Source organism: Scardinius erythrophthalmus (genome assembly GCF_964197995.2).
Source record: "Scardinius erythrophthalmus genome assembly, chromosome: 9".
Lineage (NCBI taxonomy): Eukaryota > Metazoa > Chordata > Actinopteri > Cypriniformes > Leuciscidae > Scardinius > Scardinius erythrophthalmus.
In genome coordinates this window covers 27582984-27596460 of record NC_138229.1, presented here as the reverse complement: position 1 = coordinate 27596460, position 13477 = coordinate 27582984, and the positions used below count along the sequence as shown (strand labels likewise).

Genomic DNA, 13477 nt, shown 5'->3' with positions numbered 1-13477 from the left:
TCACAAATGTGCCGCCTGAACAGCTGCGAGCATGACATAATCTAAATCCCTGCTGATAAACTTCAGATGAGTCTGTTTGACACAGACATTGTTTGGAAGAACTTTGACCCACATTCCTTACCAAGTTCTTTTCTGTTTGAAATCTCATCCAGACTAGAAGGCAAACTGCTAATAGTCGGGGAGCCAAAGTCTCAAAAGCTCAATAAAATGGGTTGAACCTGACATGGTCTGTTATACTTTTTATTTGTGTTTTTTCTGTTAACTTTGACCCTAAGAACCAATAATTGGAGGGTCTGCTCTGCCGGAAATATCGCGAAAAAAAATTGTGGCCATTTTAGTGTATGCACCCTTTATTTTTTATCAGAAAAATGTGAAAAAAGATTTTTTCCCTCAAATCCTCAGTGGGTTTGGTAGGCTGTCAATAAATGCACTCCAGATACAAAGAACACATTTTCTGACAACATCCACTGAAAAAATAACTCTTAAAACACATTTCTACATGATTTTGCATCAATTTAATGCAAAAAATTAGGCGTTTTCTCACTTTTTTCCAATATTTTCATCTTTACTTCATTGGCAATCAACTATTCCCCCAAGTTATGACATCAGTCAATATGCCATTCTTTTCACCAAACAGTATACTCATTCCACAGAAAAAATCATAAAAATCCAACCAAAATCAATGGATCTGTGATGATTTCACTAATAGTTGATCAGCAGGCTCAGAACCTCAATAGAATTGTAGGCTACTCTCAAAATTCCGAAAGACATATAGTCCATGAGCCAGGGGGGTTGATCGGTATCATCGGGGGAAAAAATGCTATCATTGTTATTTGGCAAGGTATACACCCCTAGTATTAGAAAAATCACTATAGCAGTGCAGGGGTGGTAGCGAAATCACTTTTTTCAGCTCATGAAGTTACTAACCCCCTAAGATAAATTCCGTTTTTGAAATCTGGTGTATATCTGGTTTAGGCTCATGCTAGGGATATTGTCAATATTCTATAATATGGTGCTCGGTATCGCTGGAAAGGGGACCTTTTAGGCTTTCATTTAAGCCCAGTACTGAATCTGTCTGACAAACACAGAGGTCACATGACTTCTTTAAACCAGAAATAACACACATTTTTTCACAATTTCCGCCTAAACTGTATGCTTTATTTTATCCCTGTGGCATGAAAGAACACCACGGACACAAAAATCAACAACTTCAATACTCAAGGCACTCTGATGACTCAGAAAATGTATAATATACCCATACTATTTATTTGTGAGAGCCTTAAATTAGACTTGTGCAGCCAGCACAAGTCTTCAAAATAGAATAGAGCCAATAGAATGGACAAATAGAATACCCTAGTCCAGGGCCAAATGTTGTAATAAAAACACTTGTAATTGGTGTAACAAAATGTTTCTATCATGTATTTTGATATTCACCCACTTTCAGTTAGAATGTCAGAATGTAGCTCATGCACTGAATGTTGATGGATTTTGACAAGGTTTTGTCAGTTTTGTGAAAAGATTGTTGGAATCAATCGCTGTAAAAATCTGTTATTGTCTATCCATTCTAAAAGTGCATCTATCCATTATAAAAGTCCATCTATCCATCATAAAAGTGCATCTGTCCATTATAAAAGTCCATCTCTCCGTCATAAAAGTCCATCTCTCCATCATAAAAGTCCATCTATCCATTCTAAAAGTCCATCTCTCCATTATAAAAGTGCATCTATCCATCATAAAAGTGCATTTATCCATTATAAAAGTGCATCTATCCATCATAAAAGTGCATTTATCCATCATAAAAGTGCATCTATCCATCATAAAAGTGCATCTATCCATCATAAAAGTGCATCTGTCCATTATAAAAGTCCATCTCTCCATCATAAAAGTCCATCTCTCCATCATAAAAGTCCATCTATCTATTATAAAAGTGCATCTCTCCATCATAAAAGTCCATCCCTCCATCATAAAAGTCCATCTATCCATTCTAAAAGTCCATCTCTCCATTATAAAAGTGCATCTATCCATCATAAAAGTGCATTTATCCATTATAAAAGTGCATTTATCCATTATAAAAGTCCATCTCTCCATCATAAAAGTCCATCTCTCCATCATAAAAGTCCATCCCTCCATCATAAAAGTCCATCTATCCATTCTAAAAGTCCATCTCTCCATTATAAAAGTGCATCTATCCATCATAAAAGTGCATTTATCCATCATAAAAGTGCATTTATCCATCATAAAAGTGCATCTGTCCATTATAAAAGTCCATCTCTCCATCATAAAAGTCCATCTCTCCATCATAAAAGTCCATCTATCCATTATAAAAGTGCATCTATCCATTATAAAAGTCCATCTCTCCATTTTAAAAGTCCATCTATCCATTATAAAAGTCCATCTCTCCATCATAAAAGTCCATCTATCCATTATAAAAGTCCATCTCTCCATTATAAAAGTGCATCTATCCATTATAAAAGTGCATCTGTCCATCATAAGTCCATCTCTCCATCATAAAAGTCCATCTATCCATTATAAAAGTGCATCTCTCCATCATAAAAGTCCATCTATCCATTCTAAGTCCATCTCTCCATTATAAAAGTGCATCTATCCATCATAAAAGTGCATTTATCCATTATAAAAGTCCATCTATCCATTATAAAAGTGCATCTATCCATTATAAAAGTCCATCTCTCCATTTTAAAAGTCCATCTATCCATTATAAAAGTCCATCTCTCCATCATAAAAGTCCATCTATCCATTATAAAAGTCCATCTCTCCATTATAAAAGTGCATCTATCCATCATAAAAGTGCATCTGTCCATTATAAAAGTCCATCTCTCCATCATAAAAGTCCATCTATCCATTATAAAAGTCCATCTCTCCATCATAAAAGTCCATCTCTCCATCATAAAAGTCCATCTCTCCATTATAAAAGTCCATCTATCCATTCTAAAAGTGCATCTATCCATCATAAAAGTGCATCTATCCATCATAAAAGTGCATCTGTCCATTATAAAAGTGCATCTGTCCATTATAAAAGTGCATCTCTTCATCATAAAAGTGCATCTCTTCATCATAAAAGTGCATGTTCATCTTCATGTTCATTTTATGAAGTATACTTAAGTAATTTTCAAGTATATTTTTAAGTATACTTTATGTAGTAAGTATACTAATATCAATGTGTACTTGTAGTAAAAATGTGTACTTTTTCAATACTGCTTGGGACTAAATTGGCTCACTTTTCGTATTTTTAATATTTGTAAGAGTAGTAAACTAAGTACACAACTAGGTTTCTCATTTGTAATGCATCTGTACTACAAGTGAACTTATAAGTATACTAGTAGTTTACTGTTTTAATACAAGTAGTACATTTTTTAGTTTATGAAAGTACACACTGATGTGTACTCTCAGTAAACTACTAGTTTCGTAGTTTATACTGCAAGTGTACTTGTAAGTTTTCTTTAAGTAAACATAACATTATACTTTGCACTTAACATGTAACATTATTATTTTTGCACTTGAAAAATACCTTTAACTGTACTTTAAATTTAAAAACATGTTATTAGCTTCATGCATCCTTTTTTAATCTTAACACTTGAATGTCAGTAAGTTTCATAAAGAAAGGCAACATTTTAAACAAAAAAGTAGAATTAGAGTAAATTGATTTACACGACCAGTGAACTAGCCTACACAAAAATTCATGCAGAATTAGAAACATATCTGTTTTATATCAATTTTCTAATCAATATTTTCAAACAATGTAAGTTTCATAAGACTGTATGTATATGAAAAAACTATGTAAAAAAGTATATTTAATTGACTACTCAATCAAAAGAGTTAACACAACTACAAGACAAGTATACAGTACTTTGAATTCTTAATTATTCTTTTAAGCAGGGTTCACCAATCTCGGTCCTGGAGGGTCGCTGTTCTGCAGAGTTTAGGACAGCGGCCCTCCAGGACAGAGATTGGTGAACCCTGCTTTTAAGTATATCTGGATCAAAAGATTGAGTTCAAGTACAGGCCAAATATACCTGGGCCCGTATTCATAAAGAATCTTAATGCAAAGAGTAGCTCCTAGTGACAAAATTCTAAGAAAATTCTTAGAAATGTGGCCGTTGACTCTTAAAATTAAAGAAAAAAATCCCAGTAAAGAAAAAAGTAATTCAGAAAGCATCTTAACCCGGACTTTTAAGAGGCTGAAGAGTTTCTTCAGCAGAGGAGAACATGGCAGAAAGAAGAAGGAGAAGAAATCTGTTGCAGACAATGGATGACAGTGAGTTAATAAGACGCTAAAGATTAGATCGTGCATGGATCATGTTTGTGACTGATCTTAGAGACGCGCTAACATCTCCGACAGCGCAGAAATGCAATAGCGCCAGAAATGAAAGTAATCACTACATTACGATATTTGGCAACTGGGAAAATGCAACAATGCAGCAGTGTGTAATGTACACAGTCGCATGTAATTTCAAAGTGAAGGCTTAGAATAGACAAATCACAATTTTTTTCCTTCTTGGACTACCAGCCAATCACAGTCTTCAAAAGATTGTGTCATACATAGCAACGGGGTCAGCCCCGCCTCCTCACTAAGATGAAAGTTTTTGTCTTTTCCTTACTCAGAGTTGTTCTCAGATTGGCCCCGAATTGCTCTTAAGCTAAGACTCCTACGTAAAAGTTTTTAAAGGAAAACTCCGGTCAATTTTAACATTGAGCTTATTTTTTTGTACATTTGGAGTGCTGTTAATACAGAGAACAACGACAAAAATCGGTGTTGCCTACACCATTTTATCCACTTTTTAAAATTTGCACCCTGTTGACTTCAATGGGGCAAGTTTTAAACCTGCTTTTAGCCTCTTAACATCCTTGATGTGTCATTACAAGTGCACAGCCAATGTGAGTGATTCCTTCAGAGTGAACGCGGGTCAATCTGACTACAGTAGATGTGAAAGATATGGATAAAAATGATAATAATTCAGCCAGCGCTCACATGGCTGTGCACTTGTAATGACACATCAAGGATGTTAAGAGGCTAAAAGCAGGTTTAAATATTGCCCCATTGAAGTCAACAGGGTGCAAATTTTAAAAAGAGGATAACATGGTGTAGGCAACACCGATTTTTGTCGTTGTTCTCTGTATTGACAGCACTGCAAATTGACAAAAAAATTAGCTCAATGTAAAAATTGACTGGAGTTCTCCTTTAAGCAAAATTAAGAGTTTTCTGAGAGGATTCTTAGAATCTTTATGAATACGGGCCCTGGACTTTTCTCTCAGTATACATCAAGTACACTGAAGTGTAATTTTAAGTATATTTCTGAGAAGTACATAAAATGTAGACTGAAAGTATACTTTCTTATTTTAAGTTTAAAAGAAGTATACTAAGTGTGAAAAACACCAAGCTTACATTAGCTACTGCTACTATTCCCCACCAATTCACAAGCACAAGAGAAAAAGTATTTTGTACTTACAGTACATTGAATACCCCTGGAACTCAATGAAAGTTGATTGAAGATGGCATAGTTGGTAGTGTTGTTATAACCAGTCAACTGAACCAACAAGCTTTTCACAAAACTGACAAAACCTTGTCAAAATCCATCAACATTCAGTGCATGAGCTACATTCTGACATTCTAACTGAAAGTGGGTGAATATCAAAATACATGATAGAAACATTTTGTTACACCAATTACAAGTGTTTTTATTACAACATTTGGCCCTGGACTAGGGTATTCTATTTGTCCATTCTATTGGCTCTATTCTATTTTGAAGACTTGTGCTGGCTGCACAAGTCTAATTTAAGGCTCTCACAAATAAATAGTATGGGTATATTATACATTTTCTGAGTCATCAGAGTGCCTTGAGTATTGAAGTTGTTGATTTTTGTGTCCGTGGTGTTCTTTCATGCCACAGGGATAAAATAAAGCATACAGTTTAGGCGGAAATTGTGAAAAAATGTGTGTTATTTCTGGTTTAAAGAAGTCATGTGACCTCTGTGTTTGTCAGACAGATTCAGTACTGGGCTTAAATGAAAGCCTAAAAGGTCCCCTTTCCAGCGATACCGAGCACCATATTATAGAATATTGACAATATCCCTAGCATGAGCCTAAACCAGATATACACCAGATTTCAAAAACGGAATTTATCTTAGGGGGTTAGTAACTTCATGAGCTGAAAAAAGTGATTTCGCTACCACCCCTGCACTGCTATAGTGATTTTTCTAATACTAGGGGTGTATACCTTGCCAAATAACAATGATAGCATTTTTTCCCCCGATGATACCGATCAACCCCCCTGGCTCATGGACTATATGTCTTTCGGAATTTTGAGAGTAGCCTACAATTCTATTGAGGTTCTGAGCCTGCTGATCAACTATTAGTGAAATCATCACAGATCCATTGATTTTGGTTGGATTTTTATGATTTTTTCTGTGGAATGAGTATACTGTTTGGTGAAAAGAATGGCATATTGACTGATGTCATAACTTGGGGGAATAGTTGATTGCCAATGAAGTAAAGATGAAAATATTGGAAAAAAGTGAGAAAACGCCTAATTTTTTGCATTAAATTGATGCAAAATCATGTAGAAATGTGTTTTAAGAGTTATTTTTTCAGTGGATGTTGTCAGAAAATGTGTTCTTTGTATCTGGAGTGCATTTATTGACAGCCTACCAAACCCACTGAGGATTTGAGGGAAAAAATCTTTTTTCACATTTTTCTGATAAAAAATAAAGGGTGCATACACTAAAATGGCCACAATTTTTTTTCGCGATATTTCCGGCAGAGCAGACCCTCCAATTATTGGTTCTTAGGGTCAAAGTTAACAGAAAAAACACAAATAAAAAGTATAACAGACCATGTCAGGTTCAACCCATTTTTGAGACTTTGGCTCCCCGACTATAAGATAATGACTGTATATCATATCTAGCAGTCTGCTAAATTATAGTCTCATTATAAACAGCCAGATGGAGTAGTTACCAAGAAGATGAGTAGGCTATAACATCAATAACAAACCATTATTTGGTTAATATGTTCACCTGAGACTGTCTATGCACAACCATAATTAAAGTACCAGAAATGTACAATCCCAGCTAAGAAAAATATTTGCTAATGTTCCCATTAAGTTATGAAAATGCTAAGCATTCCAAAACTAAATGTTAAACTAAAACTAAAATGTAAAAAATGTTAGACAATCATCCGACGAAAATGTTTCAGAAAAGAACGTTCCCTTTTAGCTGGAATTGTACTACCATGTTTTGTGTACTCTGGCAATAATATGCTTTCTAGACATGTACCATACAATGGTATTATTTGAATTACTTTGTATAAACATCGTCATGTAAACCATTAAGTTAAAGTACCATGGTATTACTGTATCTCCAATTCATTTTGGCTTATACAAGATACATGTACTTTTACTGCATAATATTCAAGCTTTTATTTTTAGCCAGGATGACTGTCTCTAACAGAGCATATGTCTGTCTACATCACAGATGTACCAAAGTGAGGAAAGTGTGAATTTGGGCATGTAAGTAGGGCATCCTGGCTCTTCAAACTGTACCAAAGCATCAAAACACAGACTGCCAGATTTATTTATAAACGACTTTATGGTTTACACTTCACTTGAACGCTCACTCTAAAAACACATAAAACCACCCACATGCTTTCACCCACGGCAGTCATCGGAGTGGACTGATAATGTGTCACGCTGCTTTATTATGGTTGAAGTTCATTGCCTCTTGGGTTGAACCATGGTCTGATTTTATACAGAGTCCCACAATAATTAGGGCAGAGGTGACTGTGTACAAGGTTCATTATTAGTTGATGATTTGACACAGCATATGTAGAACTTTATGTAAGCTGCCAGGTGGGCATTATAAACCAGTTAAAATCAATAGAAAAACACAGTCAGATATTACTGCATTGCATTATTATGATTAGGCTATATAAGAAATATATCACATGTTGTTCATCTGTTCCATTTATTCAACAAAAAAGTTAATATGAGTAACATTTTGACATTTCGGATGCGGTCACACTGCACGTGAAATGCAGTCATGTCAACAGCAATCAGTGATATCCGGAATTCCACGTGAGGGATGCAAAGGTGACTCTAACAGGGAACGTTCTCAGATCTAGTTAAAGTTCTGGCAAGGCTCTCCCAAAGTTATGAGCAAACATTCTTCCAGAAATGTTCATAGTATGTTCGTTCAGAGTTATTTTGTCTCAAAATGTTTGCACACCAATGTTTATGCACGTATATTTTAGTTGCACATGTTTTTTAGAATGTTCAAACCTAACATTCCCATTATGTTGGCAAAATGATCAAATGGAACAACCCCTTAAAAGGGTTAGTTCGACCAAAAATTGTATTCTGTCATTACTCACCCTCTTGTCGTTTCAAACCCGTAAGAACTTCATTCTTCGGAACACAAATGAAGATATTTTTGATTAAATCTGAGAGCTTTCTGAACCAGCCATAGACTGCAATGTAATCACCACTTTCAAGGCCCAGAAAGGTAGTAAAGACATCGTTAAAATAGTCCAAGTGACTACAGTGGTTAAATCTGAGTTCACTATTTTTCTTGTTTAAATTTTCAATACGAACACACTATTCACTATTTATACAACAAAATGGCTTTGAATTGAAGCCAATCAGATTCGAGGGTCGGAACTCTAGATTATTTAGAAATTCTATTTTGTCATTTGATTTAACTGTCTCATCATATAAGATTGAAAAGGTCACATTATTAGTTGAGCTTTGTACATTTTTGTCTGAAAGACTTCCACAAACAGAATAAGATTGATGATAACACTTTATTACATTCATTTATCTCAACAGCAATAAGAACATGTTTCTGAAATCAAATGCTTACTAAACCAAATCCGGCCAGTAGATCATGAGGTAGAAGATTTCAAATGGTTTGGTGCTACATATGTTCAGAATATTCACAGCTGACAGGAAAGATGCAAAGATTGTGAGAAGCAAATTGCATAATTTATGTGCACATCAAATTATCTACAAATGAGACACATTCTAAAGGTTGTCCAGTGGGTATTTGGCTTTCTTCATCGTTACAATCAGTATCATTATTGGACCTGATGCATTTTTTTACTAAACACAAATAATGTAAACCATATACTTTTTTTCCCCGTTGGGTTACATCAGTTCATTTCTAATACATCATCTATACATAGTTTCAATGGAAGTGTGCAAAGCTTTTGATGACTAATTCAAGGACTTGACCTAGCAAGACATTCCTGATATTTCAATGATTATCAGTCCAAGAAGCTTGTTCAATAAATAAAACAATCCCTCGAAAAAGGGATCCATTTTTCTAATTTTAAATAAATCACCCGAAACAGAAACTAATGGGTCCTAGGTAGATTCTTTGTGCCATGGAAAAATAAAAGAATGCATTTGATCTGTGACACATGAGGCTCAAAGTGACTCTTCAGTAAAACTAGCCAGAATCCAAAGTGACAAAAAAGTCTGTCATATATATTAATATCGGCATTTCTTAAAATGTAAACAAAGCTTTTCTTTTAACATCCAAACAGTCATAAACACCAAAAGATAAACCATTTCTGAACATTCATATTCTCAGACATACCATATAAGCTAGCTAGCTAGTTAGCCATCCTTATAAAATGGGCATTGTCTTTCCTGTTTCACTGATTTTAATTGTCTCTTTTTGGAGTGGAGTTTGGGATTGTGTCGTCATCTTAAGGCATTTACAGTGTGCAACTCCAAAACATTCCCATTTACTTCAAAATAAGGAATGTTTCGATGAAATATGATGATTAATAATGACCTTTTAACTCAGTGACCTCAGTTAAAGCATAATGAGGTGGTTAATACGTCAGGCATGTACCAACCGGCGTTTACAATCATGAACACCGGCACACATCGGCTGTTCTAGGCTAGAATCGAGAAGATCATAAATAGATTTCTTTAGATAGATATAGCGAATGTTGATATCAGTAAGTGAACTTTGCGGGTTCATTGAAACATCCGAACTTTGAAGCAAGGAATGGGTTTTTTGGATTACGTCAGGTAATATCTTTGGCAAGATTTTTAGTCTTTTCACATGGGTTGGGATTACCCAATGAAACTCTCCCAAGACTACACACCTAAAAGCATGTGTTGTCGTGTGAGCTTCCATCTTGAGGATGGTAGATGGCGTTGATGAGTAGAACTACATTAAGCAGGCAAAAAGAAAGAAGAGCAGTAGTAAGTCCTTTTGTCTTGAGACAAAAAACCCTGAGATTATATATATATATATAGAAGGACATTTCTAATGATGTCCTTCGCATTGTCCTTGCGTGTTAGGACACGCAAAATCACCAACAAACAATGCTCTGAAAGCTTTTTCAAAACGTAAAAAGAGGGAAAACACACGAGGCAAAAGCACAACATCTGTATCCAGCACAGTATCTGTCATTAGAGTATCTATCCTCAAACGTTGTCCGAGGTAGTGCCGACTGGAGAGTGCCGACTTATTCTCTTTATAAGCAGTTCGAGAGTTATGATGCTGAAAAACATCTTCTCTGTGGCAAACAGTTGAAGGGAAATGGAGATGTGGAGATTAGATATGGCGGCCTGTGAGGAAGTAGAGGGGACGGTCCTCGCTGCAGTTGGCCGTCTGAAACTCATCTCGCAAACGAAACTGCCACTCATCCTCCAGCTCCAAACGCACAATAGTCTGACGCAAGGAGCTCCGGTCCTGACAGATCACACACAGCGTGGCGCCTGCAAGATGAGTGACACAAATAATGGTTTAAAGCTTCTTATAGGATCTCATCATGCTTAGAGAGGTGTGCTATTATTGTTATAACAGCTCTGAATTTTTAGTTCTAAAAACAAGGTTTTGTGTTTGAAATTTGAAGATTAGAGACTACCGTTCAAAAGTCTGTGAAAGAAATGAATACTCTAGCAAAGATGCATTCAATTGATCAAAAGTGAAAAATAAATGCTGTTATTTTGAACGTTTTGTATTCATCAAAGAATCCTGGAAAAAAAGGTATCATGGTTTCCACAATATTATTATGCAGCAAACATTTATAGTAATAATAAGCATTAAGCAGCAAATCATCATTTTAGAATGATTTCTGAAGTATCATGTGACACTGAAGACTGGAGTAATGATGCTGAAAATTCAGCTTCGCCATCACAGGAAAAAGTACATTTTAAAATATATTCAAATAGAAAACGCCAATTTTAAGTTGTAATATTTTTTCACAATATTACCGTTTTTTTTAAATAAATGCAGCCTTGGTGAGCATAAAAGACTTTTCAAAAAGATTTGAAAATGTTATCGACATCAAACTTTTGAATGTTAGTGTGTGTTGGTGCTTTTGTTATTTTTTTTTTTAAATAGTTAAAGTGCCCCTATTATGGTTTTTCGAATATTCCCTTTCATGTAGTGTTTAATATCGCTGTTTGTGAATGTAAACGTTCTGCAAAGTTGTAAAATCGAAAGTGCATGATAAATAAAGTTATTGTCTCCCAAAAGAAAGAATCAACTCAGAACTGCCTAAACGAGTCGTCAGTAATTCGAATCTCACAGCGTGACGGTTCTACGTTCTACGGTTCTCCTCAAATGTCGTTTTACTGACGACTGCTTCTCAAATCTCGGAGTTCAACGCGGGATTCACAAAAACGCATGCTCTTGAAATATGGGTCAGTACTCAATATATTTGGACCAGCTTGCTCCTCAGAATCACAACCTGTAAGTTTAAATAATTATTGATGTAAATATTTTGTACCGAGTGTTCAAAATATAAAGTTTTGTGTTTTATATTGTGTAAGTTACTGAAATATTTCTGAAAATCAGCTGTGGGCCACTATTACCTAAAATTGTCTATTAATGCAGATTGTCGTTCTTACAATTTTGAGTAAAGAGTAAAAGGATGGAGCAAGATTTGTTTCACAAGCGTTTGTTACATCAGCACAGTGTTCGGCTAACAAACGAGTCGTCCTTGCGATGGAGGTTCAGGTTGAATAACTAGTTCTTCGGACTCGCGCTCGCATTGATATGGTAAAATCGACGCCATTGTTAGTGTCTTTACAGTGTGTACAATCGCTAAGCTTCAGAAAGAAGCCCCCGGAGCTGAAATTCAGTTATGATAACGGTTGTTGTTTCCAACACGCGCTGTAACCAGTAGACCAATCATAACACACTGGCCCATCTGACCAATCACAGCAGAGTAGCTCGTGGAAAGGAGGGATTTAGAGAGACTGAATCTTCGGACGAGTCGTTTGAGAATCATTGATGATGTGCAATGTGTATTATGAGAAAATTAAAGTGTTTTTTGACCTTTGATGCATGTAAACTTATTGTGGGAGACCTTCAAAACAAAATTAGGAACCTTTAAAATAGCATAATAGGGGCACTTTAATCTTTATAATATTTGGTATATTCCAGTTGTAAGGAACCCAGCCTCACCTTTGAGGAAGTTGAATTTCTTCAGGAGGCTTGAAACGACAAAGGAGTCACACAAGTAGAGCAGCAGCCCACTGAAGACCACGCACTGATGATCCACATTCACAGAGTGAGGCCGCGAGCTCACGTAACACACCTGAATCTGTAAACACAAAGAAAACACGACAACTGAACTAATATACTCAACAGAATCTGCTTTCAGTCAATAGTGCATCTCCAATTCATTCTTTTCATTTCTTGACCAGTCAATGCTTATTCGTTGATGGTTAACTGTTGTTTTATGAAAAAGAGCGGCATGAACTTTCTTCAAAAGTTCTCCTTTTGTGTTTTATGAAAAAAAAAAAAAAAAACAGCACACAGGTTTGGAGTGATATTTAGGCAAGTAATTAATCAAAACATGTTAATTTTTGGGTGAACATGCCCTTGAAGTGTGAGACCCGGAACTGATCTTTTTACCTCAGGGCCGAGGTTGAGGTAGCCATCTATGGACAGCACGGGGTTAGCGCTGTTACAGCGGGCCAGAGGAAAGAGACGGTGGCTGCAGGACTGCAGAAACTTCTCCAGCAGGAACTGAGCCGGCGCAGACAGAAGTGTGTGTTCACTGTCCGGAGCGCACACATACTGAGATGCACACACATGCACCGCTGTCTCAATCCTCTGCAGGGAAAGAGACGAGGAGGAAGAGATTGTTTTAGAGCTGTTGGTCTCTTACAATGGTACTGTTCTGCATGAACAACTGTTTTTAAACCCCACAAAATGTGACAAATAAAAAATTATAATATAATATAAACACTAACATCCAAATGTTTGGGGTCGGTAATATTTTTAAAATATTTTTGAAAAAATATCTTCTACTCACCAAGGCTGGATTTATTTGATCAACATTCAGTAAATACATTAATATTGTGAAATATTATTTCAATTTAAAATAAGTGTTTTCTATTTGAATATAATTTAAAATTTAATTTATTCCTGTGATGCAAAGCTGAATTTTCAGCATTATTACTCGTCAGTGTCACACGATCCTTTAGAAATCATT

General features: G+C 35.7%; 1 protein-coding gene across 1 annotated transcript in view; it reads right to left on the bottom strand.

The window, feature by feature from the left end:
• Positions 1-8791: 8791 nt before the first annotated feature.
• The window catches only part of greb1l (GREB1 like retinoic acid receptor coactivator), a 57047-nt gene continuing 52361 nt past the window's right edge, over positions 8792-13477 (bottom strand). Inside the window, exons 32-34 of the mRNA XM_081373744.1 lie at positions 12895-13095; positions 12442-12580; positions 8792-10745 (exon numbers count right to left, since the gene is read on the bottom strand). Of these exons, the coding sequence (XP_081229870.1) occupies positions 10582-10745; positions 12442-12580; positions 12895-13095 (504 nt within the window). The 3' untranslated portion in view covers positions 8792-10581. The remainder of the gene's footprint in view (positions 10746-12441; positions 12581-12894; positions 13096-13477) is intronic.